Source organism: Dysidea avara, chromosome 9 (assembly GCF_963678975.1).
Source record: "Dysidea avara chromosome 9, odDysAvar1.4, whole genome shotgun sequence".
Classification (NCBI taxonomy): Eukaryota; Metazoa; Porifera; class Demospongiae; order Dictyoceratida; family Dysideidae; genus Dysidea; species Dysidea avara.
Window position 1 is genome coordinate 16,114,219 of NC_089280.1, and position 25,584 is coordinate 16,139,802.

The 25,584-nt window shown below is 38.4% G+C and overlaps 3 protein-coding genes across 3 annotated transcripts; 2 read left to right on the forward strand and 1 right to left on the reverse strand.

The window, feature by feature from the left end:
• Positions 1 to 4,698: 4,698 nt before the first annotated feature.
• LOC136267398 (uncharacterized WD repeat-containing protein alr2800-like) lies at positions 4,699 to 12,245 on the reverse strand. The gene is made up of 10 exons (XM_066062540.1): positions 11,922 to 12,245; positions 11,373 to 11,852; positions 8,889 to 9,117; positions 8,362 to 8,528; positions 8,150 to 8,314; positions 7,792 to 7,880; positions 7,529 to 7,630; positions 5,917 to 6,013; positions 5,745 to 5,852; positions 4,699 to 5,002 (listed from the first exon to the last, which is right to left on the reverse strand). Exons 1-10 carry the CDS (start codon positions 12,225 to 12,227, stop codon positions 4,808 to 4,810), a joined length of 1,938 nt encoding a protein of 645 aa, XP_065918612.1. The 5' UTR covers positions 12,228 to 12,245; the 3' UTR covers positions 4,699 to 4,807.
• Positions 12,239 to 16,371, forward strand: LOC136267399 (mitotic spindle assembly checkpoint protein MAD1-like). The gene is made up of 10 exons (XM_066062541.1): positions 12,239 to 12,868; positions 12,918 to 12,970; positions 14,853 to 15,006; positions 15,187 to 15,317; positions 15,369 to 15,483; positions 15,536 to 15,669; positions 15,824 to 15,902; positions 15,960 to 16,109; positions 16,165 to 16,212; positions 16,270 to 16,371. Exons 1-10 carry the CDS (start codon positions 12,290 to 12,292, stop codon positions 16,306 to 16,308), a joined length of 1,482 nt encoding a protein of 493 aa, XP_065918613.1. The 5' UTR covers positions 12,239 to 12,289; the 3' UTR covers positions 16,309 to 16,371.
• Positions 16,372 to 17,511: 1,140 nt separating this feature from the next.
• LOC136266554 (uncharacterized) lies at positions 17,512 to 25,584 on the forward strand. The gene is made up of 5 exons (XM_066061557.1): positions 17,512 to 17,771; positions 20,697 to 20,875; positions 21,111 to 21,738; positions 21,994 to 23,827; positions 24,678 to 25,584. The coding sequence occupies exons 1-5, from the start codon at positions 17,534 to 17,536 to the stop codon at positions 25,342 to 25,344; spliced, it is 3,546 nt and encodes a 1,181-aa protein (XP_065917629.1). The 5' UTR covers positions 17,512 to 17,533; the 3' UTR covers positions 25,345 to 25,584.

Sequence of the window (25,584 nt, forward strand, 5' to 3'; positions counted from 1 at the left end):
GCTTTTAGCTACAACAGCAGAATGATGGCACAAGACGTGTCCATATGTCAGAGGAGGTTGGAAGCATGATAAGTACTACGAAAACTTTCCATATTAATTACATTTTTGAAATTCTAAGGTGACCTGCAGTATGAAATGGTGCATGGTTACAAGATCCACCACTAAACTACTTAATAGCAATGAATTGTTCCAATTAGTTTCGTGTGCAGCTATAGAGTTGGGCATATGAGACTACCACTGTCATGTTTTCGTAGATGCACTGACTTGAGCATCACTATTTTCTTCCTATTTTCATACGAAACGTAGTGTGGTTGCACATTTGTGCATGCAAATCTTGGAGTATGCTACCATCCCTGACAATAAATTTGGAAAGTGTGTACAGCATCCTGAGGCCTGATTTGAGTAGTAGCTAGCCTAAAAACATGCATATGTACGTGACCACACTAAGCATTTCGTATGAAATTGCAAGAAGTGTTGAATTCAAAACCACTGCAAACCCATTAATTGGGTCATTCGTATGCCACCAACCTCCTCTGTGTTCACATAAGGACTCATGGTGACACCTCAAATAGACGAACAAAGCACCATAAATACACGTGGGCAGTTACTTTTCCCTTTACGTGTACGTACGTACATACACACACAGAGTAAAAAGAAGTGGCACGGGGTAGAACAAACCTCATTATTATGTGTAAGGCTACTGATATGCACAAAGTGCCAAAAAATAGCAAATATGTAACCAACTGTATACATGCAGTGAAACTTGTCTCAGCCAGTCACCTATGGGTCAAGATTTCATGGTCTAAATAAACAGGTGGTAGATTATAGTACATATAAAGTATTCTTATTTTGAGGGTAAAGTTGGCCTTGCAGAGAGGTGACTGTTACTCACATGTTCAACTGCACTGCTTAGGGAGGAATCACGAATTGTGGGTACACTGGTACTTGTAAGGAGATCACAATAATATGGGGATATACCGAGGGTCTACTAGTCGCAGGGAAGTTGGAACTCAGGAAACCATGAATTAAAGTAATAAAGGTAGCTTTCAGGCGCGTTCCATGGCCAGTGACCATCCAAACTCACAGTGTCTTAACTGTTGTCGGGACTGTTGTGGCAATAGTCTATATATTGAGTAGATCTACAATCCCCTGACACGATGATTGATGTGACGATCGCGCAATCCACAACGTAGACTCGTAGAGTAGTATAGTGCGTCTCGAGTGCGTTCATTAGAATTAAACCAACTCACCTAATATGGAGTACGCATTGGTATGGATGCAGTAATTTCGCGTGTAAAATTTTTTTGACGTATGGCATTATACGCGGTATTGATGCTGCTGCTGCAGCAGCAACAAGCAACAGGACAAGCATGCTTGCTTCTGCTATTTGTTGCTATTACATGCTGCTGCTGCTGCTGCTGCTGCTGCTGCTGCTGCTGCTGCTGCTGCTGCTGCTGCTGCTGCTGCTGCTGCTGCTGCTGCTGCTGCTGCTGCTGCTGCTGCTGCTGCTGCTGCTGCTGCTGCTGCTGCTGCTGCTGCTGCTGCTGCTGCTGCTGCTGCTGCTGCTGCTGCTGCTGCTGCTGCTGCTGCTGCTGCTGCTGCTGCTGCTGCTGCTGCTGCTGCTGCTGCTGCTGCTGCTGCTGCTGCTGCTGCTGCTGCTGCTGCTGCTGCTGCTGCTGCTGCTGCTGCTGCTGCTGCTGCTGCTGCTGCTGCTGCTGCTGCTGCTGCTGCTGCTGCTGCTGCTGCTGCTGCTGCTGCTGCTGCTGCTGCTGCTGCTGCTGCTGCTGCTGCTGCTGCTGCTGCTGCTGCTGCTGCTGCTGCTGCTGCTGCTGCTGCTGCTGTTAAAGCTTTCTACAGATAAGGCTAATGCTCTTAATGATCAATTCAAGTCTGTGTTTACAATAGAAGACACTTCAGTAACACCAGAAGTACCAGGCCCACCTTTTCCAGATATGGACTGTATTGAAGTTAATGTTGAAGGTGTGACACAATTACTGTCTAACTTGGATGCTCAAAAGGCTGGTGGCCCTGACAATATTCCAACCAGATTTTTGAAAGAATTCTCTTCAGAACTAGCACCTTGTCTTACAATATTATTCCAAGGATCCTTAGAACAAGGAATTATCCCTGATGATTGGAGGAAAGCTTTTGTGGTACCTGTTTTTAAGAGAGGGGATCGCTATATTTACCAGCAAATTATAGACCAATTTCTCTTACCAGTGTTGTGTGCAAAACCCTAGAACATATAATATCTTCAAATATCTATACTCTCATTTAAATAAACACAATGTTCTTGCTGACCAACAACATGGCTTTAGATCCAGAAGATCTTGTGAAACCCAGTTAATTGAACTTGAACAATTGATGACTTTGCCACTACTCTCAACCTATCAGGACAAATTGATGCAATTTTCTTAGATATGTCCAAAGCCTTTGATACCGTACCTATAAACAGACTCTGCAGCAAACTTAGTCACTCTGGTATTTGTGGAAATATATTAAGATGGATTAAAAGCTTCCTGACGAACAGATCCCAACAAGTTGTTGTGAATGGTGAATATAGCCAACTGTGTAAAGTAACTTCAGGAGTACCACAGGGGTCAGTGTTGGGACCACTCTTGTTTCTATGTTACACTAACGATATTGCACACAATATTTCATCAAAAATTTGGTTGTATGCAGATGATACTTTACTCTACAGAAGTATTCATTCTGAACAAGATGTGGTAGCACTTCAGAATGATTTGGATATACTTTATCACAATGGGCTGATGTTTGGCAGATGTCATTTAATCCTTCAAAGACTGAATTTTTGAGAATTACCAATAAAATGAATTATGTTCAATCATCCTATTACCTATCTAATACCTTAATACCATCAGTAAGTCATAGAAAGTATCTGGGTGTCATTATCGACAAAAATCTTAAATGGACACATCATGTTAACATGATCACTGCAAAAGCAAACTCAGTAAGGAGTCTTTTACAACGGAATCTAGCAAAGTGTCCTGCAACAGTTAAATGCTACTGCTATAATACATTTGTTCGCCCCATTCTAGAATATGCCAGTACAGTGTGGTCCCCATACCATGAACATAACATCTATAAATTAGAAATGGTACAGAGAAGAGCAGCAAGGTTTGTGATGAATAACTATAATAGAACAGCTAGTGTGACAGAAATGTTGAACAGTTTACAATGGCACACATTGGAGAAGCGAAGAAATAATTTACTAATGTATAAAATGTGCACCAACAGTTTAGACCAAGCAACACCACAACTAGAGGCCACCATCAAAGATTTCTGCAGTTGCCAACAAGGGTAGATGCTTATATGAACTCCTTCTTTCCTTTTACAATAAAATTATGGAACCAACTAGATGATCATATTATCCAAGCTCCATCTCTTAATTTATTTAACAATTTTATAAATTTGTAAATAAGTAGCTAACTAGCTACATATATATGTACGAATATACTCATGATTGAGTTTGTACATTAACAAATATATATATATATATACTAGCAACTGCTTGTATGCTGCTCTTCAGGGGCGGAAGGGGGCTCTCCAAAAATTTTTAGCATACCAAGATCGAGATACTCTAATAGAGCAGTCACTCTAATAAAACAGTCACAGTATTAGAGCAGTGTGTAGCAAGCTTATTTTCAAGGATTTTTAATGCGTAGTTGGTGAGGTGGCACTACTGGAAAATGACCCATGCTATTACATTGGAATTCCCGTGATCCTATGAAAAGTTGCAGTTGGTTTTTTTATTCATGGGTATAAATGAAATACCCATGAGATGTTGGAGTAAAAATTAATACTGTACCCATGAACAACCCGCTATGAACGAGTGGGTATGTATATATATATATACCATGAAAATCTGTGAAATCACAGCCATGAAAACCCTGTTGAAAACCTATGAATAATCTCCATTGGCTTTCCACAGGTTTGATTTCATAGGCTTTTCATGGCCGGTTGTGCATGCATACAAACTAAACTCACTCATTCATAGGTTGTTCATGGGTACATTGTTTTGCTCTGTGCATTTCATGGGTATTTCATTACCCATGAAAAATACCAAGTGCAACTTTCATGGGTATTTCATGAGGATCATGGGAATTCCATGGTAACAGCATGGATTTATTGTCCAGTAGTGTATTGTCAGCTGGCTGTGACCTTTTTTTTGTCTTACCTCACCAAACCAGCCGATGTAGTGCTTCAGTTTTATTTGACCCCCTTTCGACAAGTCTGGATCCGCCCCTGAGGCTCTGACTGCTGCTATTGTTTGTTTGAATGGGCTTCAGTCACATAATTATGGTATATTCACTGCTACAGCTATACTTATGTACAGATAGTAGCAAGTGAATAATATATATCAAAGGTGAGATCAAAGGTTTCAGTACACACCGAGTGGTCTCAATCGCACTTGTCTTATATGTGTAGTGGCTGTATACTTCACAAGTTTTAATACACACACAGCCTTGTGGTGCACACAGTCAGACTTGATAGAATTTTCCGTTGCAGAGACTTGTCAGCTGTACACTAGTTGCATTACCAACAAAATGTACCCTCCCAGATTTGTCCACTGTAAGTAGCACCTGGCTAGATTGCACAGTGCATAGGGGTGTAAAGGATCTATATTATGCACAGTGAGTCTCATCTTGGGTTAACTTCCCTATTCTGTACTGGCATTATCCATTTTGTTCCTTAGTACACAATTTCACATAGCCCATGTCTTACATGTATATGTAACACTGCTGCATTGTCATATCTGATAAATAATACAAACATACACAAAAACTCAGTGAATAGAGACCACGTGTACTACACAGTCAGCACTGCAGGTTGTCATTAGTCCTTTTGATTGGCCAACATCAAGTCCTTCAACAGATCCACCATGCATCCTCCCGTAGTACAACACATCAGATGACTGAGCTGACCCAATCCTCCATATCACCACATGTCCATTTTGTGTAGTAGCACACAACATCTTGCCCTATTAAGAAATACTTTTATAAGCTGTGTATTATGTGTGTGCTTGTCACAGTGTGCATGTAAAAGTTTCTGAATACAGTGGTCCCTCTATTATTGGGCTCTGAATGTGTTCAGATAATCAAATTAAATCCGTTCATTTATATACAGAGCCCCATTAGGCCACTTCAACTAAATCTTATGTTTCTCGGGTGAAATTCAGCCAAATAAAGGTCGGTAGGTCGGTAAAATAAAAATAAAAATATTTAATTTTGCTAGTTGAAGAGTGATTTTGCGAGTCAAATGGTGGCTAAGCTACATTATGGTTGCTGTATCACTTGTGAGTGGGCAGCTATATGGTGAGATATTAAGTGTTACCTACTATTTGAGAGCTTAAAGGTAAATTTGCAACTCGTTATCACTCTTTGCAAGGTGATTATGTGATTAACATAATTATTTTATGCTAAAAATATAGGGTTGGTCGGGCCCGAGAAACAAAAGATTTAGTTGAAGTGGCCTTAATAGAATGCACACCATAGACAAAATACTCTAATAGAACAGTCACTTGTACTGTTCCCAGATGAATGTTCAGTTAATCAATGACCAGCTGATAATGAAGGACCACTGTATCACCATCTATAAAATTCGCAAGTCAGAATTACAAAATGCAAGAACCATGTCCCTTTGATTGGCTTAAAAATTTGTCTCTGGTATACACTAAGAGTACTTAAAGTTGGTTTTTCAAGTGTGTTACATACTAACATTACCTGTTCATAGAACTTGAGATAAGTCAGTGTAAACCATCCATGTATCAAGCCTGATGCTGACAACACTTGGTGCAGTTCAAGCGTATCCCCACTGTAAACCCTGACTGTCTATGAACACAACAAAAGAAGTATCGTGAACAATGTCACTGAGAAGCAAGATTGTAAGCAGTACCTGATCATCTGAGCTGGATGCTAGTAATGACACTCCATCCAAAACAGACCAGTCTACACTAGTTACAGCCATTGTGTGTCCCTTAAGCACAGCCAACCTGTATAATAATGCAAGGAGGCATAGTAAAAATATTATTTCATGCACACAGACATGAGTGGCCCTACATAGGTAATAACTATCCATCGTAAAACTAATAAATTAAAATTCTAGTAGTTCAATAGTATCATTAAAAATTATGATCCAACAATAAAATGTAGTAGAACAAAAGAATAGTGGTATTACAACATAGCAATGTGGGAAAATCCCTATATTGGAATGTTAACACCATCTACCACATGCTACCATTCACTGCTTTTATTCAGTGGATTTCCACTTCATTTATACTACTTCTATAGCATGGTTGTTGTATTAGGATGACTGCTTTATTAGAGTATCTTCATCTCAACTGAGTGATTGACACAATAGATCAGGGAGAGAGCTTTGTCTTGATTTCTACAGCAATACTGCAGCAGATATTATAAACGCTGTTAGATCATTAAGGGTGCTCTGTACAGTTTGCGTAAGGCTTCCCAAGTCACATGGCGAAACAGGTTATCTTTTACATTGATGGAAATATTATGATCATTAATTAGTCTGTCGCTTATTATTGAATTTTTAGCACCTGTGCATTAGGAAACAGGCACGCCCCTTGCTATTCTACACCCTTATATTTAAAATAGAACTAGTCTGTCATTTTTCTCCCAAAAGGCATGAAATTTTTGGAGTTACTGTAGTAATTTTGCTAATAAAGAGCGCTTGCAGTTTTTTGATAGCATCCTCAGGTGATAAATAGCATGGAAGTGAAAAGAAAGATTGGTGGCAGTGTCAAACCGAAAGTTGAGTATCTGATGATTGAGAAGCTAAAAGACAAAAATAAAAACGTGCAATAGTTTGTACTGTTTTGTATAGTGTATTATGAAAGTATCAAGGCTCTAGAGTCTAAACTGTAAGACTAGCTCTAGTTTAAACGGAAAAATTATAACTCGCATTCTACAACAAATTAGCAGTTGGGTTTGGACTAAAATGTGCTCTAGTGTTAGCTTATATCCAGTACGAAAGTACAGCGTATTTGCCCAAACCATTTGTGAGTTATGGTAATTTCATGGGAGCTGTATGTGAATTATACAGAGCACCCATAAGGGGTGTGATCACTGTTTTAAGCGTACTCTAATCATTGGTCAATGCCTTCTGATTTCAGTAGTGATCTGATTGTAGTGTAAGTGCAGCTTCAGATATTTACTCCCTCTTATGGTAGCACAAGTGCTTCAAATAGCATTGTGGCATCTAAATGTGCTCCTCTAAGAAAAGTGTCATTATGTGATAATTAATGGTTTCCTGGCATGGAGAAGATGACCAAAAGGAAAGAACAGAGGGCAGACAATCATCAGAACCAGAAAAGGCAAATGTCACATGAGAGTTCTCATGTGAGTTTGTAATTGTGGCATAAAATGGCAACCATGTGCTGCTTTGTTTAGCTTCTATAGCCTTGTGACTGTGGTCAAGCAGGTAAGTAAGTGGGCCAGCAGGCAGACCTTGTACATACATGCATGCTGCTAGAAATAGCAGTACTTACTCCTTCCAGTCTGCACAGTGCCATACTTTAGTGGTCTGGTCTTCAGAACAAGTTGCTAATCTCTCATCAGATGGGCTCCAGCATATGCTCCATATTTCAACTCTACAACCAAGCAACAACCTCAAAAACCAGATTGATTAAAGACAAACAAGTAAACCATACTACACAAAGGCATGCAACTGTACAGGGGTACAGTAATAATTAGATCTTATGAAACTAAAAATTAAATTTAAAAATAATATACACATGCAGTGTCAACTCACGGAGAATGAGCTGGTACTGTAACAACAGGGTTAGACAGGTCACTCCCATATACCACCAATACTCCTTCTGATGTGCCAACAGCCACAAACTACAGTGATACGGAAGGACATATAGGTACATCAGTGCAAACCTACTAGACATGTAGTACTGTATAGCAGATAAAATTGGCGGGAGGAAACTTTGGCGAATATATCACAATAGGATTTTGGCAAGATGAACAAATTTGTTAGTAACTAATACAGATTTGTATTGGACAAAAAAATTGGTGGATTTTAATTTGGCAAAACACCGCTCCCTTGCCAAATTCACCAAACTTCAAACTAAACAGTATTAACTTAAGCAGTAAGTATTCTGTACCTTTTTACTGTGTGATTGTCTCAAGTGAATCACTGATCCACCCAGAGTGGTCCACAATCCAAACACACCATCATTAACAATCCAAGAGTATATATTACCACCAAGATCACCCACTAAAACTGTGGAGTAGTGACTCCAAATAATGCACCTCACCGACAACCCCACCTGTTAATAAAGGACATACTAAATTTATCATAAATAATATAACTAACATTATGATGGTGTGTTGGGTTAGTTTCTTTTAGATGATATATCCATACGTTGCCCACCATATCACCAACAGCAACCCTGCTCATGTCAGGGGAGAGAGCAAGACCACAACAAGTAATCTCTTGTGTAGTTGATAAACTGTGTGCTAGAGATGCTGACTGAATTACCCCTGTGGGTACACACACAATTTAGAATATGTACTAAAAGTATATGATTAGTGTGTACAGTTAGTGCTTGATATATAGTAAGATTCACTACGGAACACCACTAAAGAATACATTTAAATGCCAGGGCATAAAAGACCATTTTGGTATGGCTATCAAATAAAGAATGTGGTATTAAAGTTTACATGTATATTGCAACCAACACTAGTATACAGCAATCACAGAAAGCTGCATTAGAGAGTACACCTGACTGTTCTATTAGAATGGTCCAGCTTTAGCTTGAGTTACTTATGAAGAATACAAAGGTGCATCATGAACTATTATATCTACAACTTAATGTCATGGTGCCACATTTAACTCTCTACCTTCATCATTCCTAGTTAACGACAGACACATCAGTGATGATACTCCACACACCCACAACACGGATCGGTCTAATCCCAGTTGTGTGCACACAATATAATCATCCACTGGGAGGCCAGTAAACTTGTAGACAAGTTGACCTTTCTTGTCCCACCAAGTGACCTTTCTCCCTGAACCATCTGGTAGTATTATATTATTTCCATCCCATGATAATGTGCGACTACTAAACCCCTACAATGGTATACAGCAGTGTCAACATGTCACAAAGACAACAATATACATATACAGTACCATAAATGTAGGTCCTACTGCTACATTAACAAACAATCCATTACTCTGATAGATCAATCACTCAACAGATCTATTATGGACTCTTGCAGTTACTTTACAGTGCTCCCAGTAATTTTTTTGAGTGTGCTGTCAAACTGCCTACAACACAGATTTTGTCCTGCCAAACATATTATAAAAGTACTGGGACCCTAAAGATGTAGTCATGCCAAAAGAATGTAACCATGTCATAAAATAATGTTACACACTGTTTCTAGTCAAGTACAACAGTCAAAGCTATTAAGTGAAACTTCATGCATCCCACAAGTCAAAGGTAACACTGGACAACATGGTTTTAAATACATTTTGCACATTCATAGCTGACAAGTACAAGTAGGCTGGTGTTCAAAACCTCACTGTGTTGTCCTGAAGTAAAGCTTGTGGCCACAAACCATAAACAAACAGTTTAAATATTACTGCCTTTGTAAGGCTGCTCTCCGGCAGAGGCTAAATGAAGCAGCGAACGGCCACCATTTTACACCACAATAACAAACTCACCAGTGGGATGTGCCTTTTGGGGTTCCGACAAGTATAGGCCTTCTGTGCCTTGTTTTATCTTTATCTTCAATCAGGCTGCTTGTTTTCTTCTTCATCCAACGAAACCATATGGAGACCAGTGTTAATTTTCCGTATCAACACTTTCTTTCAGCAACATACCGTATAGCCTAAATATTTCGAGGGGGGAAATGTTATCAGCAAAAATTTTAGCCTTGAAATATTTAGGCTTCCATATAGTCTAATACATTTTGGAAGTATTTGCAAATCCACGAAAATTTTATTTTTAGCAACATTGCTCAACTTCGAAATATTTTCCCCTTGAAATATTTAGGCTATACGGCAATATATAGACACCACAAAATTATTTCAGAGCTGGATTTCAGAAGCGTTTTAGTCCTGGCGCTACCATAAGAGATATACTTCAGTCTTTCCTTTGGCTAGCACTTCAACATCTAGTGCTAGGGGTGGTGGCAAGGGGTGCTGGATACCCCGGGGGAAAAAAAGAAGAGATATACTAGCTAGATACCGGTATCTACAAATTCGTGATTGGGATCCTGTTCACGATAGGTTCAACCACGCCCATCAATTAAAGATCTAATAGTGAAAGAGTATGGAGACCACACATCTTAACAATCTAGATATTTTCTTAACAGTAAACCTCACTCCTTATTGGTCTAGCTAGCTGCTCACTTCGAGATATACTCTAATACAACAGTCACTCTAATACAACAGTCATGTATGATAAGAACAGTACAAGTTACATTGTTCTGATAGACATATTTGTATAAGAAAAAGAAGCAAGCACAATACAAAAACATCATTGTTCTAAAGGAGACAGATGCCCCTCAGCAACAGCAAGGTCGACAGCTGGAGGCACACAGGGACACTTGGATCTAGAATGCAATCCCCTGATACACATTATTGAAGAGCGCAGCAAGGAGAACCCCAAACTACAGCGAAGCCTGCCCATAACTACAGAATATGGGGAACTCCACTTCTCACTGAGCAAATGGGCAAGATGTTTACAAATGATGGTATCTGCCTTCCCATACCTACAAATGTGAAAAATACAAGTGGACTAATACAAGTTACATTGTAGCTAGCTGTGCCACAACAAAAAACTAAACAAACTAGTATTTTTTAAAAATTGTTAATTTAAAAATGAAGTAGGGATCTATGCAACAAAAAGTAGTGAAACAAGAGATGAATGATGGTGTTACAGCACAGCTCAGTGGGAAAGTCCCTACTTTGGCATATTAGCTGTTCAATGCCAATGTAGGGACTTCCCACTGAGCTATGCTGTAACACCATCATTCATCTCTTGTTTCACTACTTTTTGTTGCATAGATCCCTACTTCATTTTTAAATTAAGAATTTTTTTAAAATACTAACGACTCTTTTATTATATAGAAAAATTTAATAGAGTGTCCCCAACTTAAAGCGAAATAGTTACATTTGCTCACTGCCATAGATAGACTACCCACACAGTCTACAACCATCTTAGCACTCTTTGTAAAGTGAATAATTTTCTTATCCTGATCATGACAATACTTTAACTGCTCCTTATGAATCCATGAAGCATACATGTATGCAGATGTCAAGTATCCCGATTAACCTCAGGGTCAGATATACATACACAAGGAAAACAATACAATACTTACTGTTTCAAAAGAAGTAATGATTTCTAGTGTCACACTATTGATTACCAAGTTTGACCCTCCAAGAAGAGAGAGAACAAATGCATCATCCTTGACATCAGATAGCACTAACAAATCTGTTTCCTTTTGTGCTGACTTGGCAAAAATTTCCTGAGATTTCAGCAATGAGCCGGTGCTTGAGTACAAACGAATAACTCCATTTTCACCATCTCTTTCTTCCATTACGATGCAATTTCCTGATTCAGTTACCTCACAAGCAGTAAATACATCACCATACTTGTATGCTTTAGCTGGTGACAAGTGTTGCTGCTTGACTTCTTGCATCTGCAACTTCTTTGCAGCCGCATCTGGTGGCATAACCTTCCATAGCAGCTGGACACTTACATCTGATTCTGACGTCCCTTTTATTTCATGACAAGACAAATAAGACTGAAAGCCATTGGTAGTTATGAAGAATCTAGAGCCATCCTTGGACCACGCTACCTGAAAGTAAACATGCGAAGGTAGACTCATGTAGACTCTAGCTGCTAGCAATCAATGTGGGAAACTTACAAATGAAACTGAGTCTGAAGGTGCTTGTTGAGTAACCAATAACTTCCAATCCATGTTCCAAATTTTCACTTCTCCGGAATAGGAAGCGGTAACTATCCATTTTCGGTCCGGGTCTGCTCGCATTACCATGATAGCGTCATCGTGTGCTTGAAAGAACAAGTTTCTCTTCCCATCCTTCACATCCCAGCGACACACTGACATCCCCAGAGGAACGTCAAGAGACAACAACGACTCATGGCGTTGTAAGCAAGTACAATGCCGCGCTGAAGCGATGCCGAAAGAAGATTCAACCTGCAGCGTCACCATTGTAATATCGATTGTGGTAATGAGATATATTTATTCAATATTCGTTTGTGGGTTTTGATAATATGGAAGAAATTGAATCTGTTCGTCTTCGTTTGGACTTTGATTCTAATGAGACTTGTGATGCTACAGTAGAGGAAGAAATAATTCTGTGCTCTTCTAGCGATAATTCTCCAGAACTTGGCTCTGAGGATGGCTCATATGAGTTTGACCCAGATGTGGTAGGTCCTGAAGCAGATTCATCCTCGGATACACCAAAGAACTCACCAGAGAAAAGCACATCGGGTCCCAGCACATCTTCCTCACCACATGTGCAAACTACTAATCCAACTCCTTGTGACTGGATAGTAATGCAGTCCAAGGTGGCACAGCTGGAAACTGAGTTGACTGTTGCAAAACGAGCAGCTAAAAGAGCTCGAATTGAAGAAGAGGCTTTACCAAACAGGTCACCAACTAATGAGGAACTTGCTAGACGTGTACATGATCTGGAACAAGAGCGAAACAAAATTATGGAGGACCTGCTGTTATTGAAAACTGAACTGAAATCCACTGAAAATGAACTTAATGAGAAAACTACACAGTTTAATTCAGAACATCATGATAGTATGAAAGAGTTGAGGAGGCTACAAGCTGAACTCATTCAGGTTTGTTTACGTGCTAGTTAGTATCATTTCAGATGCTCGATTCTTGTAGGCTCAAAGCCAGGCTAAGAGTTCCACAGCTGAACGAGACTATTACACCAACAGGTAATAGTAATTCACACAAACACAGCCAAGCTGTGAAAGAAAGGTGTGGCCTTCAACAGCCTGGGTGAAAAAGTTGCAAAATCAAAGGTGGTGGCCAAGGCAATGATATAAACTTTAATAATGTACACAGCCATTATTAAAATTTATCAGCATTATTGCAGCCATTTCACCTTTGATTCACATCTTTTTTTTCACCCAGGCCACACCTATTTTTACAGCTTGTGTGGGTTTCTTTTCTTTTGTGTTCTGCAGACAGAAGTGTATGATTGTATTGGCATTTGGTATTATTTTGATACTCTAATAGAGCGCACATTTTTTTGAGAGGAATTGCACATAGAATGTTCATTGGTAGATCTATGAAATTAAACTTTTACTATTAAGCAGATTGATTGTAACCAAAATTTATGAAGTAGAGATTAAGTGAGATGAACAGCCGTGATTTGGGTGTTCAATCAGTATGGAGGTCCCTAGTTGAAGGTTACTCTGGTGACACATTATAATGCACTTTTTACCCCATGGTGACTGTTTTATTAGAGTATCTCAACTCTAGGATTTACAGTTGTTTGGGTTAATTCTATAGCTGTTACTTCTTTGTTCTTCTAACCATCAACAGACACTACTATCATGGCTAGCTATTTATCCATCCAATTTAAAGTTACTGTATTCCCATAAGTGGTTTACCCTGTAGTCGTACGTGACAGAAGTTTGATTTTTTTAAAAGGAATAAACGTTCATACGCTTATCAGATTCCTTGCAAACTCAGTATGTGGATTCGCCTTCATATGTTCATTATCTGTATTAAATTTTAAGGCGATTCAAATTACATGTTACATGTTTTGCAACAAAAAGTGTGCACAAAGAAGAATCTAGGCACCCATGGACTAGAGCCCTTAAGAAGAGGAAATGAAAACTTTGGTCACTTATATATCAAGGTGATGAATGGCTGGAGCAAATTTACTATGTCCCAGTCTGTGTGGCCTACCTGGCAGACAGCTATAATGCAATGAATGGTGTGCTTTGAAGAAGGGACCATGGAGCTACACAGACGTGAAGATCGAATTTTCTTTCTTCCTGTCAATATATACTCATGGTGTGACATGCTGGCTTTCTTGGCCACACAACACACTACCATTTGTCTTAATTATCAACTGTGTATACACTTGCTCTCTGGTGTAGGCCTGTCCACAATCAATAACTTCATTTCAGAATTGGGAAAAAGTGTTTGGTAGATGTGAAATTGATTTCATTCTGTGTACGCGTATTTAAATCACCACTTTTTGCATGTTTCTGGACCTTTTCCAATTTTTTTTATTATCTCAATATTATCTGTAGTGTTCTAAGGAAAGGGTTACCATAGTTTCAATCTGTTATTGTGTTATAGCATGGATAGTTGGAAGAGTAAACAAATCTATCTGTTTAACAAAATACACTACTCTTAAATTGGGACCCATAGCTAAATTAAATGAAATGTATTTTCCATGAATTTGCGAAATTCCCCAATCCCCCTAGGTATAGCTTTATCCCTGCCACATATGGGTAGGAAGGCATGTTAAGTTGAGAATTAGTGATGATATTGTATTTCTTCTACTGGAACGTAAACAAATGCAAATGTAATGTGTGCTCTTATTTGGGCTACAGAAAATGAAGCCTGTGAGCTGACAAACAAGATGGTTTCATTAAAAAGAACAAGACATTGTCACATATACGTTTGTTGTTTGTGTGTTGTTTTAAAATATCTCTAATATAACAGTCACTTGTTACCAAGGTACATAAGTGTTGCTAGCATTTAAACTATAGTAATAGTACTATTTTGTAAAAGCGAAAAACATCGATTCCCTAAATTTGAATAGTTTCCATGCACAAGCCAATGTATTGATGCTAGGTATGAGATATCAGAAGAAAAGCACAAGTTAGAGAAGGCTGAGCTGGAGCAGAGTTGTTCACAATATCAGGACACCATTCGAGAACTGACTACAAAGGTCAAGTCACTACAGTCAGTGGAACAAGATTTGTTTACAGCGAAAATGACAATCAAGGTATGATGTAGTCAACACTTGAATTGTACTTCAAACTATGAACCTTATTGTACTGGATTAATCAGCAATAAATCCTTTAACATTTGTTGAATGAATTTCAAGTCCCACGTGTTGGTGAGAAATGGGGTTGGGAGTCCAATGCAGAAGTGTTTCTCCTCCTATCAATTGTTTTGTTGTTAGCAAATGGAAAGAGATAGAAAGGCTTACAGTGATGATGTTAAGTTAGTTCAGCTTATGAAGACACAAGTCAGTGAACATGGTGACCTCTCAAGATTAAATACCAGGCTTCTTGGTGAAAATAAAGTGTTAAGGTGCTGTACAACTGTTATCAAGATACTGTAATGTAACTGGTGTAATTTCAGGGAAACTAGCGGTAATGTTGAGTTACTGAAATATCAGTCACTTACATTGGAAGAGAAAGTAGCAAGATTTGAAAATATGGAGGCAGAGTTAGTGAAACTGCAATTAGAAAATGAGGTCAGTATTTAATGGACCTCATTATGTGTGTGTAATATTTATAAACTTGTAGGAATTGAGAAAGAAATTGGATCAGTGGTGTGGCTCTGATCTGGTAGCTGATCCAGTTGCTATGCAACGTCATGTCAGTGAGCTACAGCAACGGGATGTGATGAACATCAGTCGAGTGAAAGAATTGGAAACAAAGTTTGTGGTATAGCCAGTACATGACACCCATAATAAAAAAAATTATGCGAAGCAAGGTGACCAATTTGGGTCCAGCAAAAAAATATCTAAGTTGTCCCAATATATACATTGCAACTTTTGTGGTGCATTTTATTATTTTTATTCTTAACTCTAGTATTAAATCTCTGACGGAAGATAAAAATTATTTAAGACAAGAAGTTGACACACTCAAGTCTGAACTAGCAGCAGAAAAGGTTACAGCTACGTAGTAGCTAGTCTTGTTTGTGCCATTTTTGTTTTCACCACAACAGGCTAAAATTCAAACGATGGAGGAAGTTGCAATGAGACGAGAAAGACGACTAATGTTCCTAACAAAAGAACGTGATGGATACATCAATGTACTAAAATCCTACCAAGTAGACGGAAGTGTTGAACAACAAGTGAAAGATCTTCAAGCTGAGGTATATCAATCAGATATCCATACATCAAACATCAAAGTATTCCGTATTGTTTTAGTTGGTGCAATGCCAGACCACTAGCAATGACATCATTAAACAACTGGAGGTATAGAACATGTGTTTGACAGTGTATTGATTCTGATGTTTTTTCATATTGTTTTAGGCAGAGTTAGAAATACTGAAACCCACTGGTGTAAACTAAGATAAATTATAAGTTGCATGTTTTTCTACACTTCACATCCATTAATATACATCAGCCATTAAATTAACAACGTTGGAGAATAATTGTGTTCATTATACATTTTTCTGGTGAACTAGGTGATGACTGTGTTACACTTTAAACAAAGAAGGTGTAACCTTACACACCAGTTATATCATCAGTATATCTGGAAAATAAGTGATGTGATACTATGATGAAACATTAGGATTACAAGAAGTGGTCTAAACAACAACATGGTCTTATTCTGGGACTGATCTGAGGCTTCCACCATACATGGCTGCCACTGCATTCCCCTAACTAACAGTTCTGTGGTGTATGCACAGCTCCGTCAGGTAAAGCCATCAGCTGCAGCTAACTAAACTCAGTTCTTGGTTGGTAGTCAAAACCTACAAACTGATTCCAGCAAATGTTGCATTCTTTTGGGTTAAGCTGCTGCTGTGATCTGGAATATCTTGGTCATGGCATATTACACATAAATTCCTCATTCAAGCCATAGATGTTGAATGTGTATAATATAGCTTACCGTACGCAAGGAAATTTTGATGTCAAAAAAATTTGACGAATCGGTTTAATTCGTCAAATTTAAATTCGTCAAATGTTTATAAGCGCCCTTAAAAGTACAGGTTTTGCCTAAAATGTCTTCATTTTCGTCAACATTTTATTCGTCAAATCTGCTGAAGTCTGAATTCGTCAAATTTTTTTGACATCAAAATTTCCTTGCGTACGGTACTTCATTTCCTCTTGCTGAACTTGGCTTTTCCAACTGTACATGGGGAGCATTGCAATCAGTCACACATATTACTTACCTACAGAAAAATTATCCCATTATTTTAGTGTCACATTTCCCATATCACACCAATGCTGGCCAATCCATTGCTACACTATTACATATTTTCTGACAATTTGGACTATTTATTCCATTGTCTTGACTGAGCTACTCTCTCAGTGCCTCAAGTTTTTTATTATCTTTAATGCATGATTCGAATAAGTTTGAGATTAATTATCCGCCTATATTTTTGCCTTGCTGCTTACAGTGTAATAATGTCAATGCTGTACAGTAGACAAGCACAGCCTGGCTGGCACCATAGATAATAGACACCCCTACCATGGGGTGTCTATTATCTATGCTGGCACAGACCATGTTGGATGAAAATAACTGCAAGCGCATGCGCGTACGTACTGTTCTGTCCTCATTCAAAATCAGAAAATGGAGTTGTTATCTGAACTATCTGAAGCTGTAAATTTGATGAACAACTTTTTGCGTAAAAAAGAGCAGCAAAAATGTCCGAAGAGTGATAGTGATACGGATGGGAATGCTGATCGCTTGTTTCAATGTCTCCAACAAGTTACTGGACTTGAGAAGCAATCAGAAATAGGCGATAATGTTGCAAAGAAGTCTGAGTGGGTTGAGTCATTGATCTCTTTTGCTACGTGGATATTTGAAGGTTAGCAGAGCTTGTGTCTATATACTGGTTTTCTGCTAGTCGTGTGCAGTGTGTGACACATGCAAGGGGACACATGTGAAAAATTCGACGACTGAGGGGCGCGCCGAGGGGGCGGCACACTGGGCTCACTAGTTTCACTGTGGCAGTCATCTCCAGACTGTATACTTTGAGCTAACAAGCTAATCATGAGCTCCAGTTATCAAAGCTTAGGCTGTATTTACTAGCTCTGGCATTATTGATTTGAAGAATGACCAAATGTCTAGTCTGGTACATCGCAGACCCTTGTCACACGATGGGCTTATCAATCATAAATGCCAACAGGTGTGTTAGAAATTATAAGCACCCACACTGCGGGCGCTTATAATCTCTAATTGATAAGGCCTAGCGGTAGGGTCTGCGATATACCAGACTAGCCACATATTATAGTGTAGTCTAGTACATCACAGGCTCTTGCCACGCACTAGGACTAATTATAGACTCTATGCGATGCCTCGAGGTGATAGGAGGCTTGACTGTGGGCTCTGCTAAAAGAACCTTACTGCCATGCATGCTAATAAAGTATTTATGATCTCTAATTAATAAACCCCAGGGAAGGGTCTGCAATGTACCAGACTAATTATATTGTGTATGTGTGGGGGGGCACTATGATTTTTGCTTGCTTTTTGATCTAAACTAACACATCTAGATCTGTGCATGTAATTATACAGTTATATAACTAAAGTGTGCAAGTCACCTTTAAAGTAGGACTATGTATTCTTGATGGTTGAACACCTATGCTGTGCACCAGCGTTGTAAGTGGGTCAGTACTGTCGACCCGTTTGACCCACTGACCTGAATAGTAATCTGGATGGGACCCGGATCTGACCCGGTTTAATTAAAATAGAGGCGTGCCCCAAGAGCTATATTAAAACTCCACAAGTTCCACTAGTTAGCCCTACAATTTTTTTACACTATAGAAAGGATTGTCTGCAAGAAGTGAGTAGCTATGTATTATCAAGTGGGTGTGGCTCCACATAAGTTTACATGCAGCTACAGAATTTCCAGAAGTGAATAGTTACCTACATTTCAAATACCAATACAGATCTGGTGATGCCTTGCATGTTCACAGAGTACAGCTGATACAGTTCCGATAAGTGGGCATGGCTCTACATACCATGCACAGACAGCAAAGCATATTTCTGAATGGTGGACGTGGCTCCACGTAAGTTTCTTGAGTGTTTACAACTGCAATACAATCGAGCTTGTTAACTTATGGTCACACGTGATCTCATCTGGGTCAGAACCAGATATTCAGTGCAGTGGATAAGACCCACTTGACCCGGACAAAATGTGACCCAAATGACCCGGATAATCTGGATGACCCGGCCTACTTACAACACTGCTGTGCACCTCATTGCTTAGCAGGAAAACAACCACTCTTTTTTGTGACTACATTCAATAGCAAATGCATTATTTTGTGATACCAATACAGGGTTGTGTATTAACATGATAAACACTGTGATGGTTTGTGAAATGACTTTGCCTATTCAGTATTGTGGTAATGATTTTATTATTATCCTCTTGGTAATCAGCATGAGCTGTTCTTCCTTACCAGAGAGCCAACTGTGCCATTCTCATTTTGTTCTAACTTTAGTCATTAACAATTACATAAGGTATAATTGACTAATTGTAATTTTGTGATATTGATTATCTTAACTTTATAATGGTAGTGAGGTCACATGATTTTTTAAAGTAGAAGAAACTTGACTTTTAGCTATAGCACCTTGTAAAGCATGAAAATGCTGCAGATTGATGTACCTTAAGGTGACTAAATTTAGTGATACACTAAATTTAGTGATTTTGTATATTGGCGAAATTATATAGCACATAAAATTATACAAAATTTAGCAATTTTATAAATTTGTGAATTGATGTAATTAATTAACCATACATTTTGCAGGTTTAGTGAGTACTGATTTAGCAAAACATAAATAAAAATCGCTAAATTTAGCGTATCACTAAATTTAGTCATCTTAAGGTATAGGTTTGCCACATTTGCTTTCTGTAATTGCTAGTAACCATTAAATATACAAGTAGTTGGTGCTCCAGACACCTCTATTGAGTACCATTGGTATCCATGGCACAAAACACAAACAAGTGATGTATGCAGAATTACATCACTTTGTATTATGAAGTGCCTATAGCATTGCCAATAAACTATCATATAGTTGGTTCTCCAGACACCTCTATTGAGTACCATTGGTATCCATGGCACGAAACACAAACAAGTGATGTATGCGGGATTACATCACTTTATATTATGAAGTGCCTATAGCATTGCCAATAAACTATCATAGACAGTTAAGTTGTATCTTGCAATGAGCAAAAACCATTCAACCCACGAGCTGGACCACTTTTCCACATGGCGAACAACAGTACTTAGGTTTTCTATGGAAAGAACTTACATGGGAACTTAATTAACCAAAGGCCTTTTTGTCCTGATCACAAAGAAACTAACCAGAAGAACACCATCTTTACTAAGTCAGCACTATTAAACCAATAAACCTACCGCCTCGTCCGTCTACAGGACACACCATTGTGCCACTCTGACACTATGCAATTTACGGGAGAAAAATTCCACATTTTTGTGGGGTTTTGACATCATTAATAATGGTTAATTGTTATGTAATACATGCAGTACAATAAATGTTAAGGTCCACCTTTCCATAATAAAATTTAAATTCTTATATAAGAAATCCATATACTATATTTCTAATCCATGCAACCACCTGTATAGTATAAGGGCAAGATTGGTTGAAAAGCTTAGTCAGGTTCCACTGCACGCTTTGTGTGTGTGCTTGCAAAGGTTGTGCATGTATCTGCATGTATGTAATTGTATGCCTGTGAATGAATAGTTGCACACTTACAAATTGTATACTTTGTTAGCATTGTCAGGAAGCAGTGCAGTTGATAAACAGTTAGGCTACTGCCTGCAGTTGGTGTTCAAGTGTCTCATTTCATGGACAGATCAAAGCAAGTGCTTTCGCATAATGATGTTGAGGGAAGGACATTTATTTGGCTGCATTCTCATGTTGAACAAACTAAGCTCAGCAATCAAAAGCGAGGTAAAATAGTAACTAGAATTTCTCTGTTTGGCTCTAAAAAGGTTTTGATTCATTGATTTTTTTATCTATTGCGTTTTTTAGTTAGCTTCTCTTTATGCGCATGTATATCGTGGGTAGTAATGTTACCACACTCTGTCATAATATGCTTAATTTTTTAATTTTTTCAGAGTGTGACTTTCTTCTATATAATACAATACTATATAGTATTGCCATATGTTCTTATACTGTTATTTAGTTTGCTTCCTATTTGATTGTGGTTAACATTGCCATTATCTACAATTGTGCAAGAGAGGAGCTGTTTAGTTTCTACCATGGCAAAACTACTTGGCTCAAATTACTACAACCTTGGACTAAATCAACTAACAAAGCAATAAAGTTACATTCTGTGTTTTTGCTTGGATATATTTCACCTTCACTGAGTGATTTAGATCATGCAAAGTTGACTTCAATCTGGACAGAAGCAGACATGAAGTATTTACTGGATCTTTTATTTAGTTTGTCGTTTTCATCAAAATTGACTGTTGAATGTGATGCAATGATATTTTCAGCTGAAGATATTGTTTCAAATTTGTTAAATCTTATTCACTTTTCTAAGGAATGTTTTGCTGTAGTCTGCCAGCCATTAGCACTCCAGCCTTGCCTTGTTCTCCTACAGAAAGGAACTGATGTGGTCAAACAGTTGACATGTCAGTTACTTTGGCAGTTATTGCTTTGTAGTGAAGATTTATTGTTTAAGGATTCCATCTTGTTAGAGTCAACATTAACACAAGAAATCAATAGCCTTGGTTGCTCCACTAATGCTGATGTAGCACTTCTGGCACAGTGTCTTGAGATGACATTCAAACGAGACACATTGAGTACAGGTTCGTTTGACCATGCTCTGTGTATGTATTATATTTTACCAATTGCAAGCCACATATAATAGTTTAGTTAGCTAGCTATGAGCAGACACACGTGCTATGTATATACTGCACAACCTTACACTGTTCATATTGTCTGATTAACAAGCTGCTGTAAACATGTAGTTATAGAGTTAGTCTGATGTTATTGCAAGTATTATGTTGCATGCATTAATGTTCATATTAGTTTATTGTATATATATATATTTTTTTTTATAGAACAATCCCTGAAATACATTAATGCTTGCTATCAGCACAAGCTCTACAAAGTTTGTTTGGAAAATATTGATGCCTGCCTTCCTTCAGCCAGTGGTGAACAGTTAACCGCTCTACAGATTATGAAAGGCAAAATAATGTTTTCTTTATACCAGGATGAAAAACGTTATCTTCAAAAGAATGCTGCTACAATGAATTCACAGAAATTTTTCAAAGTTCACAGTGCCTGCTTCGGTGACAAGGCTAAACAAGTGGTCACAATGTTTGGCAAGCTACTAGACCAGAACAAACTTGATGAGGTTGGTACTAAAATGCTAGATATAGCCATGCTGGATATCATTGTAGAAACTAACAAACTTTATGAATGCAAGCGTTGCTATCTTTGCCATCGACACCTTGGTGGTGGGACAGAAAAAGGTCGCACTGGTGAAGCCACTGTGCGTACTAAAGAAAAACTTATTTCAAGTCATTTATTTCCCAAAGCCATGCTTGAACGGTTCTCTAGTGGTGTGCCTCTGCCCACAAGCAAAAAAAATTATGATACTTACACACCAGGAATAGGCCCACAGTTTGTTGGAGATCAGCCACAGACAGCCAAAGAGTCCAGTCTTTATATGCTTTGCCACCACTGTGAGGATCTGTTAAGCCAGCATGGAGAAAACTGGTTCCTAACAAAATTTTTTGACAAGTTGTACGATACGACAACTCCTGAGAAGTCCCGTGGAGAGCAAACCTTGTCATATTCTTCTAAGCTTTATCTATTCTGTATTGGGATACTATTTCGCACCCTTAGCTGGGATTTAACTACTTACATAAACTCAGATGAGTGCTACAAGCTACTGGTGCAGTGTCGAACATGTTTGCTAAACCATTCATCCTTGTCAAAAATCCTTGAGAAACCTGAAATTTACCTTTTAATGAGCCCCTTATCTGCTACCAAAGAAGATCTCAAACGTGGCTTTATGAACCAGGTGCTCAGTGGTGCATGTAATTCAAACACAGCGTGCATTAACTTACAGTCTGGCATTACAACACCAAAAAGTTCACTGATGGCCCACTTTCATGTTGTTCACATGGGCATGCTTAATATTCTTGTTAAGTTCAGCCCATCAGCTGCAGTAACAATCCCTAAAGAGTTTATCGTCAACCCTGAAGGTGGTGAGTACTTTGTACCCGCAGAAGAAAACAGACGAGCAATGATCCCAAAAGGAGTGTGGACTATGTTTGAATGCTTAGCAAAGGATTATGAAGAACACTGGTATGCCCACCAGAATAAACCCTATTTGTTGGGAGAAAAACAAGAGAAATCTTTTCCTGATGCTAACACTGCTGAGTCTTTTAATATTGTTAGTGGGGTTTTACAAGAAATTTCTTTGCAGCAGTCCGGGCCAACACCATTTAGTTTTGATCATAAGCCAAAAGTAGTAAATCTATTGCCTGATCTTTTCCACATTCGCTCACTAGATTATTCTGATGATGTGGTCCTTCCAGAAGATCATTCACTACTGTTTCATCACACTTTTCAAACAGGAAGTGATGGTGTAACACTTTTTGTTGCAGTCGGCCACAGTGGTAAATTTAGCCTTAACAAACCCTATGTGTTGTGGCACCAGTTTATGCCTGGCTTACAAACTAATTTTGGATTTTTCTTTTCTTTGGATGATCTGAAAGGAACAGAATTGCTCTCTTCCAGTAAAGAAAAATTCTTTACAGTCAATCCTGATCCTAACCTGCTATTGGCAATGAAAGTTGAAGCACCTCAACTGTTGAATGTTCTTTTCCAAGAGAAAGGGATATACAATATTCAATCATTGCTTTTCAGAATTTGCTCAGCAAGGTGAGAATTAAATGTGTGTGTTTGTGTTGCAAGCTTTCTTGCATTATTTTTGTAACCCAGGTTAGAATCATGATCACTGACCCAGATGACCCATTGACCCAATGTGCTATCATCTACATTTTAGGCACTATTTATTGGTTCTGTGTTGTAACGATGAGTTTTAGTAGGAGCAATAGATAAACATATTAATGCAAGCTATATATTAACCAAACAGCAACATAGGCAAGCTTTATTCATAGGTAATCTCTCACACTTAAACTGGGTGTGGCTGATTAGTTGAATTTCCCCAATGGATAATCATTGTAGTAAGAATTGTAAATGCATGATATGAAATAGTTATCTGCTCTCTATAAAATACTTTTGAGACGTGTGTTATTCAAGCATCAAACAATTGAAATACTCTAGTGGAGTAGTCAATCCAGCAGTCACTTACTTGATTCAAACTTGTTCCCACTCACTGCTCCGTTTCTTCTCTTTCAGAATATATTCACCAGCAATGGTCCATTTCTAAACATCTTGAGAATTTACACTTACCATCAAACAAAGATGCCGGAAATTTTGAAACTTTTTTGCAAATTTCACTAGGAATAATTGCTTCATGAAAATGTAATCATGACTGTGTTGGGTTTACACATCTAGCTATTACTTTACCAAAACTGTTTTCTAGAGTTTGTGAATTAAAAAAGAATGCAAAAATTGTATTTTACAGTTTCGCACCCCTCGCGAAAATTTCCAACTAAATGGTAATCACACGCACTACCTGGGTCACGACCTGGTTTCAACCCAGCTTTGTGATAAAGTTAATGCAGATGACATTTTATTTTATGTTAGTTGTTCTTTTACTTTATAGACATCTACCACCTGTCGATACACCATGTAAAGAAAAGGGCTGTTGGTATTGTAGTGATCGGTGCATAAATTGTTTACAGCCAGCTGTTTCTGATTATTCAGTTAAACGTCAGAATAGTAAGCCACTAAAATTCTGCAGTGAAGCATGCCAGAGGGTTTATATAAAAGCAGAAGAAAGTGATGAAGCTACCACTGCCTTGATTATAAATGATAAAGATGAAGTTTACAGTTTGGGCTCTCAAAATTTGCCATCTTCATTAACCTTTCTGCCAAGATGTTATCCCTTGACTAGTAGCCATCGCAAGATTGTGCACATTGTTGTACAGTCAGAAAACAAAAGTGGATCCATGATTCAAAAGGAATTAGCTCTCTGTATCAGTGATGGGACAAGTGGTATAAAACTGGAGTCAAAATATGTTGTTCATTGGAGCCGTACTGTGAACTCACAAAACTTTCTTGAATATCTAGTTGATGATAACTTATCTCCAATAACACCTGTTGCCTACCTAGCTGATAACCCAGTTGCTGTTAAGATTGTTGAAGCTATTAAGCAGTTCAAGGATGAGCAAGTTGTTTTACAAAGAGCTGTTAACATAGTTCAAAGCAGCAGCCAAGATGCCTCAAGCCAGGGCAATAATGTGAATGATGATGCATCTAAAACCCCTTGAATATTTTGTGTGCTGGAAATAAATAAGCTGTAATAACGTGACTGTAGATTGGACTTTCAATTGCTTATTTTGTCGCACAAGTAGACTCTGTAAGTTGTATGTACTAACGGCTCACCATCTTTTTTCACAGATGCATGTCTGGTCCTGACCATTGTCTGGTATTTGGGGGTAAATCCACATGTACCAAGCATGCAACTATACAGTATTAGTACAGTCACCATAATCTCTGAAGCTACTCAA